The sequence below is a fragment of the Pelophylax lessonae genome, assembly GCF_965119305.1.
Source record: "Pelophylax lessonae genome assembly, chromosome: 7".
Taxonomy (NCBI): Eukaryota; Metazoa; Chordata; class Amphibia; order Anura; family Ranidae; genus Pelophylax; species Pelophylax lessonae.
The window spans coordinates 209,385,825-209,396,638 of record NC_138774.1 but is presented as its reverse complement, the minus strand read 5'-3'; the positions used below and the strand labels follow the sequence as shown (position 1 = coordinate 209,396,638).

At 39.9% G+C, this 10,814-nt stretch overlaps 1 protein-coding gene across 1 annotated transcript in view; it reads right to left on the bottom strand.

Moving 5' to 3' along the window:
- Positions 1-777: 777 nt before the first annotated feature.
- The window catches only part of LOC309560581 (myosin-4-like), a gene marked incomplete at both ends in the record, with an annotated part of 17,799 nt that continues 7,762 nt past the window's right edge, over positions 778-10,814 (bottom strand). The window contains 23 exons of the mRNA XM_082264205.1: positions 778-873; positions 1,706-1,840; positions 1,939-2,034; positions 2,141-2,245; positions 2,327-2,497; positions 2,580-2,705; positions 2,794-2,997; positions 3,155-3,463; positions 3,547-3,671; positions 3,770-3,935; positions 4,053-4,236; positions 4,323-4,519; positions 5,614-5,732; positions 5,927-6,053; positions 8,242-8,631; positions 8,720-8,810; positions 8,890-9,035; positions 9,123-9,299; positions 9,385-9,627; positions 9,749-10,004; positions 10,180-10,316; positions 10,399-10,522; positions 10,635-10,752. Coding sequence (XP_082120331.1) covers positions 778-873; positions 1,706-1,840; positions 1,939-2,034; positions 2,141-2,245; positions 2,327-2,497; positions 2,580-2,705; positions 2,794-2,997; positions 3,155-3,463; positions 3,547-3,671; positions 3,770-3,935; positions 4,053-4,236; positions 4,323-4,519; positions 5,614-5,732; positions 5,927-6,053; positions 8,242-8,631; positions 8,720-8,810; positions 8,890-9,035; positions 9,123-9,299; positions 9,385-9,627; positions 9,749-10,004; positions 10,180-10,316; positions 10,399-10,522; positions 10,635-10,752 — 3,842 coding nt within the window. The remainder of the gene's footprint in view (positions 874-1,705; positions 1,841-1,938; positions 2,035-2,140; positions 2,246-2,326; positions 2,498-2,579; positions 2,706-2,793; positions 2,998-3,154; positions 3,464-3,546; positions 3,672-3,769; positions 3,936-4,052; positions 4,237-4,322; positions 4,520-5,613; positions 5,733-5,926; positions 6,054-8,241; positions 8,632-8,719; positions 8,811-8,889; positions 9,036-9,122; positions 9,300-9,384; positions 9,628-9,748; positions 10,005-10,179; positions 10,317-10,398; positions 10,523-10,634; positions 10,753-10,814) is intronic.

Below are 10,814 nucleotides of genomic sequence, written 5' to 3'. Positions count from 1 at the left end.
AGCCCCTTCAATTAGCACAGTGTAACCACACTCACTGCTCCCTGCAGAGTTCTACGTGAACTGCAATATTGTTTGTGACGGGAGTCACTTTAGGCGCAGGGTGACCAAGAAACTGGGGGGGCACTAAGAATATGGTTTGGATTACTCCAAATGGGACAGTGATATTCAGGAATGATGTCTCTCTTGAAATATGAAGATTTTATCCCGTGTACATTGTGAGGTCTATGACCAGGAAGTACAACTCCTAATATGGGCATTCCAGCAAGTTTAATGTGGAGACCCACTGTCTATTGCTTAATGATGTTCTGAATAAGTAAATTGTGATAATCTTGTCTGAGGTGGCTTTCCATTCACCTATTGTTAAGTGTGTTAATGAACTCACCTGTTGTCTGCTAAGGGATGTATTGACACTCAGAGTAATGTGTGTTGGGGACTCGTTATGTAACCATTGTGTGATGTTGGGGACTGGATTTGGGTCATTGTTCATGTAGTGACTGCATTACTTCTAACGTGTATATAAAGCGTGTATTCCTTTTCAATAAACAGTCTGATTCCTGATTGACCCTCAATACAGAGCCTCGTCTCGTACTTGGGGGGGGGTGGGGTGGATTATTCGTATGGGTTTCTTGTTCGGCTGAGTGTCCGGTAGCTGCCATTGTGTTTGGGAATGGAATGTCCTAAACGACTGTAACCCCTTTCATACCTGGGGTGTCGTTACATTGTTCTCCCTGGATTCTCCAGGGGTGCTCCAAATCTTTTACAATTACTTGCAAGGCCCTATTCTACAACATCACTATATACTTCTGATTCCACATGAAACCCAACTGGCAAATCCAAAGCTGTGATGGGAGGCTGAGACAAGCGTGGTGGCAGCTGCAGAAGACAATCAAGAGCATTTACACTGACAATTACTGCACAAGATTGGTGTCTTTGCCATTGGCAGTGGATGATCCTGTCCCATCACTGGCTACCTATGAAGTCCAACCTGTGGCCTGAGGTCCCTATGCGGCCTTTTGGTATATGATATGATGCCCTTGGAATGCAGTTATTGATTTGTAAAGGAGCAATATCAGTGAACTCTGCCAGTCTCTGTCTTTTGCAGTATGTCTCCAGGCTACAACCAAAACCGTATGATGTCCACTGGTGTAGAGTCATGTAACCATCATTATCTGTTGTGTGTCTGCAGTCTCTGCCCATCATTCCTTATTGTATTTATGCAGTCTAAGACCAGTATCTCTTTAAGTATGCCTGCAGTCTATGGCAGACCTCCTTAGCATTACATACACTGAGAATTATGTGTGGCCTCAATATCAGTTGACAACCGCTACTCTAGTGCACCAAAGAAAAATGAACAAATTCTAGATCAAACACCATGGTTACAAGATTAAAAATGATTTATTTGTACACATATAGGAAACAAGTTTTAGAGAAAGCAGAAATTCACATTCTGCAAATTTCTTCCTCCTCTGGTAGGTATTGTGAGAGAGTTATTTACTCTTCGCTCTCAGGTTTCTGTAAAAGAAACAACAGGTTTTACAATATGCTCTGGCAAAGTAAATCACTTTATGTAATATGGAACTAGAGTTTTTTTCTGATTATAAATTTAGATTTTGAAAATCATAACAGGTTTAAAAATTGTTATTTCTACAGTATACTATCCACCTTAAAGCTATATTAGTGAACATTTAGTAGCACTTGTCTGTACCTTTCCACCAATGTCACGGCTCTTTGCTCTGAGTTTGTTGACTTGGGACTCTGCAATGTCAGCTCTCTCCTCAGCTTCTTCCAATTCATGCTGGACCTTTCTGAAGCGGGACAGGTGGGCATTGGCTTGTTCCTCCTGGAGAAGGAAATAGACCAATTGTTAGCCAGGAATTCCATGTATGAGACTGGTTTTAATATACATAGAAAATGAATGAGATTTTATCCCCGACTTACAGATTCCTCAGCCTGTCTCTTGTAGGCTTTTACTTTCAACTGTAGTTTGTCTACCAGATCCTGGAGTCTTACGACATTCTTCCTATCCTCCTCAGTCTAGAAATTAAATAATTGATTTTATAGTTTATAACATTTATAATTCTTTAAGATTTAGTTTATTGTAATTCTTGCCAAAAGATTAAATAAATCAACATTAAGTTACCTGATAGGTCAGTTCTTTCACTCTCCTCTCGTATTTGCGGACACCCTTAATTGCCTCTGTTCCACGTTTCTGCTCATTTTCCAACTCGTTCTCCAATTCACGCACCTAAAGGAACAAATTCTATGTGATTTGCTATCACTCTTGGAGTACAGTTAAGAAAGAAATCTGCTATAATAAATTGCTTACCCTAGCCTCCAGTTTCTGGAGCTGTTTCTTGCCACCCTTCATTGCCAGCTGTTCTGCTTCATCCAATCGATGCTGCAGGTCCTTTACTGACTGTTCAAGGTTCTTCTTCATTCTTTCCAAGTGGGCACTGGTGTCCTGCTCCTTCTTCAGCTCCTCTGCCATCAATGCAGCCTTTGAGTGGAAGATGAAACTTTGAAATCAGATTTCCTTTCTTAGATAAAGTATTTGTATGGAAAGAAAGTTGAATACATACATCAGTGATGGCCTTCTTGGCTTTTTCCTCAGCATTTCTGGCTTCTTGGATAGCTTCCTCAACTTCATTCTGAAGCTGGCTCATGTCATTTTCTAACTTCTTTTTGGTGTTGATGAGGCTTGTGTTCTGCAAACAAGACAGCACATTATAGACCTTTTTCCTTTCAGACCATTTTATATTTTACCTGTCTCTTTTTCTAACATTATCCTTTTACCTGGGTGTGCAAAAGCTGAACACGTTCACTTGCATCCAGGAGTTCTTGCTCAGCCAACTTGCGAGATCTCTCTGTCTGTTCCAGTGCAGCCCTAATTTCCTCAATTTCTGCCTGTTGAAGGTTATTCCTGCGCTCCACTACAGCCACCTGTTCTTTCAGGTCTTCCTGGCTCCTCAAGGAATCATCAAGATGAAGCTGGACATCCTTTAAGACAGACAAACAGTAAATAGTACTATTAAAGTGAATGATGGAATTAAAACCATTGCAATAGAGTTTAACATTTAACCAGTATAGGTTCCAGATAGAGAAAAATAACCTTTTTCGTAAACGGATATATTTCATTTCAAGAGGAAGCAAGTACCTTGAGTTGACCTTGCACATTCCTGAGTTGTTTCAGAGCCTCAGCAGATTGGCGGTTTGCATGGTTTAGCTGGATCTCCAGCTCATTCAAGTCTCCTTCCATCTTTTTCTTCAATCTCAGAGCATCATTCCTGCTTCTAATTTCAGAATCCAGTGTGCTCTGCATGGTGTCAATTACTCTCTGGCTGTTTCTCTTCAGTTGCTCGATCTCCTCATCTTTCTCTGCAATCTTCCTGTCCACCTCAGATTTCACCTGATTCAGCTCAAGTTGGATGCGGAGGATTTTGGCTTCCTCATGCTCCAGAGATCCCTGTCAAATAACCAATAACATTAGAAGTTTGAAAAATGTTAACAAAAAGACTGTATTTTTTGAAGTTTAACATGTTGTAGTACCTCAGCTTCTTCCAAAGCAGATTGTAGATCGCTCTTTTCCTGCTCCACTTGCTTCCTGGACTTCTCAAGCTCATTAATTGATTTAGATGATTCCCCAATCTGTTCAGTGAGATCTGAAATCTCCTCTGAAATCAAATTCAACAGTATGATGTAACTGATATGTAATCTCATGTATTGCACTAGGTGATGCAATTCATATGCATAAGGTTAATTTAATTCTTACGCTGCAAATTCTTGTTTTCACGTTTTAGGGTTTCAACATGTTCTAAAGACTCCTCATAAGCATTCTTCATCTTAAAGATTTCTGTGCTTAGTCCCCTAGCTTCCTTCTGAACCGACTCTAGCTCAGCCTGGCCTTCTTCATACTTCTGTTTCCATTCAACAAGTACCTGAAAAAAATCAGAAAATATTTTTTGTAAATCTGTTGATGATGGTTCAATGTACAGTTTTATTTTCTTACTAGCAAAAAATCAGCTTTTGATACTCTGTATGTACCCTGACATTACCTTGTCAAAGTTCCTCTGTTTCTTATCTAGAGCTGCAGCTGCACTGTTTGCTCTCTCTACATCGATCATCAGATCCTCAACTTCAGCCTGAAGCCTCTGTTTGGTCTTTTCTAGGGAGCCACATTTGGAGTTCACTGCCTCAACTTGTTCCTCGGCTTCCTGGAGACGTTGGGCAAGCTTCTTTCTGTATTTAAATAATCAAAAAGGGTGTTAGGTATTGCGCACACCTCTCCATTTTAGACTAGATTATTGGCCTCTTCCAGTTCATACTTGGCCTCTTCCAGTTCTTCTGTGCGCTGGATGGCATCAGTCTCATACTTGGTTCTCCATTGGGCAACTTCACCATTTGCCTTTGAGAGAGACCTCTGAAACTCAGCTTTTGCCTCCTGTTCCTCTTCAAATTGCTCACGGAGCAAGTCACAGTCATGGCGGGATGATTGAAGGGCATGAGCAAGGGCGTTCTTGGCCTGTAAACAATAATGAGCAGCAAAAGTTAACTAAAACACTAAGTTATCAGTTTAAAAAATGTCTACCCTATAATTATGTTAAAGTTTGCATCTCTGGAATGCAAGAACATTTCCATCATGTTTTTTATCTGTATGAATACTAAAACATGGTTTGCAGATAACACAGCACTGGTGAGCTTCATGTATAGGTAGGAAGTTGAAAAACTGGAGGTTTGGTATAGAGAAGGCATGTCCAACCTGCGGCCTGAAGCCGTAGGCAATGCGGCCCACTGCCCCCTAACAATTTATTTTTTTTGCTGGGGAGGAAGGAAGTCGAGTCGGGGGCATGGCCACAAAGGCTACCTCGGAAGGTGATCATCCACTAGTTGTGTTAAATTAGTGCTGGGGGGGGGGGGGGGGCGCAGCACGGGAGGGCGCAGTGGCATTTTATTACTTATATACCTTAACTATAGTATACATTTTATATGTGGCCCGAGAAAATTTCTCTACACTCAATATGGCCCAGAGAAGCCAAAAGGTTTGACACCCATGGTATAGAGCAAACAATCTCTCCATAAATGTATAGAAGACAAATGAGAAGAGAATTTTAGGAAGCTCAGCACCTCCTTTCCAAATTGGGGGTTTAGCTGTTGAGATGGTTTCATGTTGTAAATTTGTGGGGGTGCACACTTTGGAAATCCTTACATAGAGCACTGACATAGGTTGCATTGTGAAGAAGGCCTACCAGCTACTTTATTTTTTGAGGAATATTGGCAGCAGTTTACCTACCATTTGTGATATTTACAATAACAGGTGCAAGAAAACAGCCTTCAATCCTATCCTGCCTAATAATTGTTAGTCCCCCTGACTTTAGGTGGCTTTAAAGCATCAGGACTAGAACCACCAGCCTGGGGAATAACTCCAGAGTTACAGAGAAAAAAGACACCCAATCTTGAAGGTTAATAAGAGGTTTTTCTCACTACAGGAACAAGGCAAAAGCAAAAAAAAAAAAATGCTGGGACCTGCTTTAGAGAAGATTAGGGAATTTCAGGGTCAATTTGAATCATGCCTATGCAAATAGAAGAATATGCTTTTTTTCTCTCTCTTTCGTGTACCTTGCTTTCCTCTTCAAGCTGCCTCTTAAGTTCCTCAACCTGCTGAGTAAAGCTCTGTTTTCCTCTGGTCAGCTGAGAAATCAGAGCTTCTTTCTCCTCTAATTGTCGAGAAAATTCACCTAATATGAGAAAATATTTAATTAGAACAAATGATATGAAGGAATGTTTTTTAATTTATTACTAAAAACTGCCAAAGCAATATTACTTTGTTATACATATAGTGTACCACCTATAATAAAGTATATTGCTATTTTTATTGTATAACATGTACTGAAAGTTGTTAACAATTATTGACATTGATTAAAAAATTTACCACTCTCGGTCTGGAAGCGGGCTCTTTGTGTAGTCAGATCGTTGATAACACGAATGTGCTCATCATCTTTAGTCTTGAGTTCACTGAGCTGATCCTCAAAAACACGGTTCACTTTCTCAAGGTTGGCCTGCAAAAGCAAATATAACAATATCAATTTAAGAACAATAAAATATTATATTGCAGCTTACCAATTCTTTTTTGTGTTGGCTGCCTTTGTTTCTTTTTTTTAGGATTTTGTTCTTTATTTTCATGTGATTTTCTCTATTTTTTAACTTTAACAGACCAGGCTGTTAAGAAAAAGTGGCAATTAGAGTATTGAAAAATAGTGCAAATACTGTGAACCCACTCGCACCAACTAACAATCAAATATAATAGTGAATGAATGAAAACTAGCAGCTGCTGTTGCAAACCTGGTGGTCAGGCTATATTATAAAATCCGCAAGAGTGGTATGCTCTATGCAATCAACAGCTCTTGCTCTCTGAAAGATGTAAAAAATCCATCAACCCACCCAAATTATGCAAATAAATAGTATGACAATTAAATCATGCGTGAGAAAAATAAATAAAATATAAATGCTGGTGCAACAAAAGAAATATGTGTGGCCCCCCTAAAACCCAGTGCACTCAAAGTTAAATTAATGTCCAGTGACAACAGTCCCCACAGTAATCCTCCGTATTCATCAAGAGGAACAGCATAGTCTTCCTGCCATAGTGAATCGATTCATCCCAAAAGTGAATGCTACTGTCAAGAAAGGTGACACCCTGCGTGGGTAGTGAGTGTAAAAATCCCCACTCACCAGATAATGTTGATCATCCTTACCATATGACAAGAGGATCTGGGAAAGCTTTAATGGTCTCCGTGACCAGGTTGTGATCTCCAGCCAGTCTTCCAGTTCACCTTCCTCACAGTTATAAAGAATTCCAAGATGAATGCAGGAGAGAGGAAACAAAAACAGAAAGCAAACTCCTCATAGCATAAAAAAATGTATGGTAGCCTTTATTTAAAGCCTCTGAGTATGGGCTAAGCATAAAAACTTAATAAAAAAACTCTCCCGTGCGGACTGCCACACTTTACAATGGGAGCAATGTAAGCCGGACCCATCAAAAACAAGCGCGACGCAACGTGTCCCAGCTTGACGCGTTTCATAATCAATGTGACGTTCAAAGCTTCTAAAGACATCACGCTGATGATGAAACATGTCAGCCTGGGACTCACTTTGCGATGTGCTTGGTTGTAGGTGGCATTACTTGGCGGGTCCGGCTTACATTGCTACCATTGTACAGTGTGGGAGTCCGCGCGGGAGTGTTCTTTACCTTTTTATGCTTAGCCTATACTCAAGGGCTTTAAATAAAGGCTACCATACATTTTTTATGCTGTGAGGGGTTTGCTTTCCATTTTTGTTTCCTCTCTCTGCATTCATCTTGGAGTTTTTTTATTACCGTGAGGAAGGTGAAGTGGAAGACTGGCTGGGACTACATCCTGGTCACAAAGACCATCAAAGCTTTCCCGGATCCTCTTGCCATATGGTAAGGAGGATCAACATCATCTGGTGAGTGGGGATTTTTACACTCACAATCCACGCAGGGTGTGACCCTCCTTGCCAGTAGGATTCTCTTTTCGGATGCATCGATTCACTACGTTAGGAAGACTATGCTGTTCCTCTTGACGAATACGGAGGATTACTGTGGAGACTGTTGTCACTGGACATTAATTAAAGTTTGTGTGCACTGGGTTTTAGGGGTCACACATATTTCTTTTGTTGCACCAGCATTTATATTTTATTTATTTTCTCATGCATGATTTAATTGTCATACAGTTTATTTGCATAATTTGGGTGGGTTGATGGTTTTAATACATCTTTCAGAGCAAGCGCTATTGATTGCATAGAGCTTACCACTCTTGCGGATTTTATAAGTTAGAGTATTGGGACAAACCATTTAACACTGACAGGAGTGTTTATAATGGTCAGCCTTTATTCATTTATGTAAAACCTTTATCCTAAAAGCAAAACAAGCTGTTGCTATAACTGCCTAAAATGTGCTAACAAGAGTTCAGCTTTAATTTGTTAGTCAATTCCATTTGCACCTAACACTACCCTCTCCCCAAATTGTCAATGTTGCAGTCCAAGTATGTCTCCTTTGCTCTTCCATCCAGGCAGAGACACCCTAAGACAGGATGTATGTTACTGGCCAGATCACCACATTTAAGGATTAGTAAAATGCAATATATAACATTTTTGTTTTAGAGGTTAATACTACTCTTGTATAAATATTACACTACAACATATTCCATTTATTATGGAGGTTTGCCTTACTTTTGTTTTGGAGACATTTTCCAAGTTACTGGCAAGGTCATCAATTTCCATTTTCAGCTCACTCTTCTCCTTCTCCAGCTTCTGCTTAACCCTCTGGAGATTGTCAATCTGTTCTCCAAGTTCAGCCACACTGTCAGCATGCTTTTTGCGCAGGGCTGCAGCGGTAGCTTCATGCTGAAGTGTGGACTCTTCCAGATCACGTCTCAATTTCTGGAACTCAGCCTCACGTTTCTTGTTCAGTTCAATCTGAACAGAAGTGGCGCCACCAGCTTCTTCAAGCCTCTCGCTGATCTCCTCAAGTTCTCTGGACAAGTCAGCTCTCTGTTTCTCAACCTTGGCACGAGCAGCACGCTCAGCTTCTATCTCTTCCTCAAGTTCTTCAATACGGGCCTTTTAAAGGGACATTCCATTATTATATACAGCTTTACTTACTAAGCATCAGAACAAATATGGCTGCATTTTAGCTCTGTAATCTTACCTGTAGCTCCTTGATCTTTTTTTGCAGCTGAGATCCCAGGGATTGCTCATCTTCAATCCTTCCTTGTAGCTGGCTTATTTCAAAGTCCTTCCTATGTTGGCAAAATTAATGGTTTTTAGAGATTTTGTTTCAATACACAAATGTTTCTAAACATTTTTAATCTTACTAACTTCTTGAGCTTTTCTTCAGTTTGTTGTTTTTCATTTTCCAGATCCATGAGGGTTTCCTGAGACAGTTTCAAATCACCTTCAAGCTTCCTCTTGGCTCTCTCAAGGTCGAGACGAAGCTTCTTCTCTTGTTCCAAAGAACCTTCCAGCTGATTGGGTAAAAGATATTTTATGAATGTGTCACCATGTCAGTTATTGTGTAAAAATTAGACACACATTAAACTAAAAGTGCTCACATCATCCACTTGCTGTTCAAGCTTAGTTTTAGCTTTAGTGAGCGAGCTAACTTTATCCTCCTCTGCCTGCAGATCATCAAGAGTTTGTTGATGAGCCTCTTGAAGAGCTTTCTTCTCCTTGGTGAGCTTAGAGATGCTCTCATCCAGGGCTGAAAGTTCTTCAGTAAGGTTTTTAACCTATGAAAAGTGGAAGAATGATACACAACTTCTGCTATGCTGATTAGAAACATGGCATTTACATGGCTATTATAATGTGTCCAACCTTGTTTTCTGTTGCATGTTTCTCTTTCTCAACTTTAGCCAATGTCAGCTCTAAGTCATCAATGTCCTTCTTGAGTTCAGAGCATTCATCTTCCAATTTCCTCTTCTTGGCTGTAAGCTCTGCATTGCTTTCCTCTTCATCTTCAAGCCTTTCGTTGAGCTCTTTGAGTTTGGCCTCCAGTTGAATCTTGTTCTTAATAAGACCATCACACCTTTCCTCTGCATCATTTAGGCTCTCACCTTCCTACATGCAAAGAATGTAATGTAAGTAATGTAAGTAACCTACATGAAAAAGAAGTAATGTGGTTAATTTCAAAATAAAGTTTTATAACAATTGCATGTATGTGTTTTTTAAAGCATCTTACCGACTGCACTTGAAGTTGGAGGTCATTCTTCTCCTGCAGAAGGAAAACCATCTTCTCTTCTAATTCTTTCCTCTTTGCTTCTGATTTAGTAAGTGCATCCTTGGTCTTTTCAAATTCTTCTTTCATGTTCGCCATCTCCTTCTCTGTCTCAGCACTCTTCAGAAGAGGCTTAATCTTAAAGTACAATTTCATCCATGGCCAGTGCTTTACATTCATAAACGATCTGACATTGTACTGGATGACAAAGATTGCATCCCTATTTTAAAGAATGCATAATAGTGATTGTTATGTGAATACAAGTCAATCAGCTTATCTTTATTTTGTATAATATCAAAATAAAGTGTTCTATTATAAGGTTTTTACGAAAAGTATTGTGTGGTTTCATTCCTGGAGCAGAGGCCAGGTGTAATACAGTGCAATGTCATAAATACCTTCTTTCTATCATCTTCTTAAATTCTACTCTCATCAAGAAGCCTCTGCAAAGAGCTTGAGTGCGAGTGATCAGCTGGGCCAATCTATCATCTCTCATTTCTTCTAGGGTACCCAGAAGACCAGCTTTGAAGAACACCTGTGGGAGAAATAAAACTTAACTAAACCACCTTTAAAACCCACAGTGTTTTTGCACTGACCTAGAAAAAGCTATTTTATACCTTAGTATGTCCAAACTTGTACTGAGTGTGGTCAACATCAATTGAGCCAAGAAGTTTTTCAGAAGCCTTTTTGCTGTCAATGAATTGTCCTTCTGGAATTGCGCTAGCATTCAGGACTTTGTATCTGAAGTCAGCCAAACACATTTCAAATGTTAGTTTTTATCAGTTCGTGGAAATGCTGAAAGAGTTAGCAACTGGAGGATAAAAGGAAAAACAAAAGCAAAATTACAACTAACCGTTGTTTAAAGTCACCATAAAGGATTCTGCTGGGGAAGCCTTTTCTGCAGATTCTGATACCCTCCAGCACACCGTTACACCTCAACTGGTGGATAATCAGATGATTCTCCATGGTTCCTGGAGAAGGGTGACACACATTCTTAGAAAACAGTTAGAACAAAATTGACACTGCTCTATAC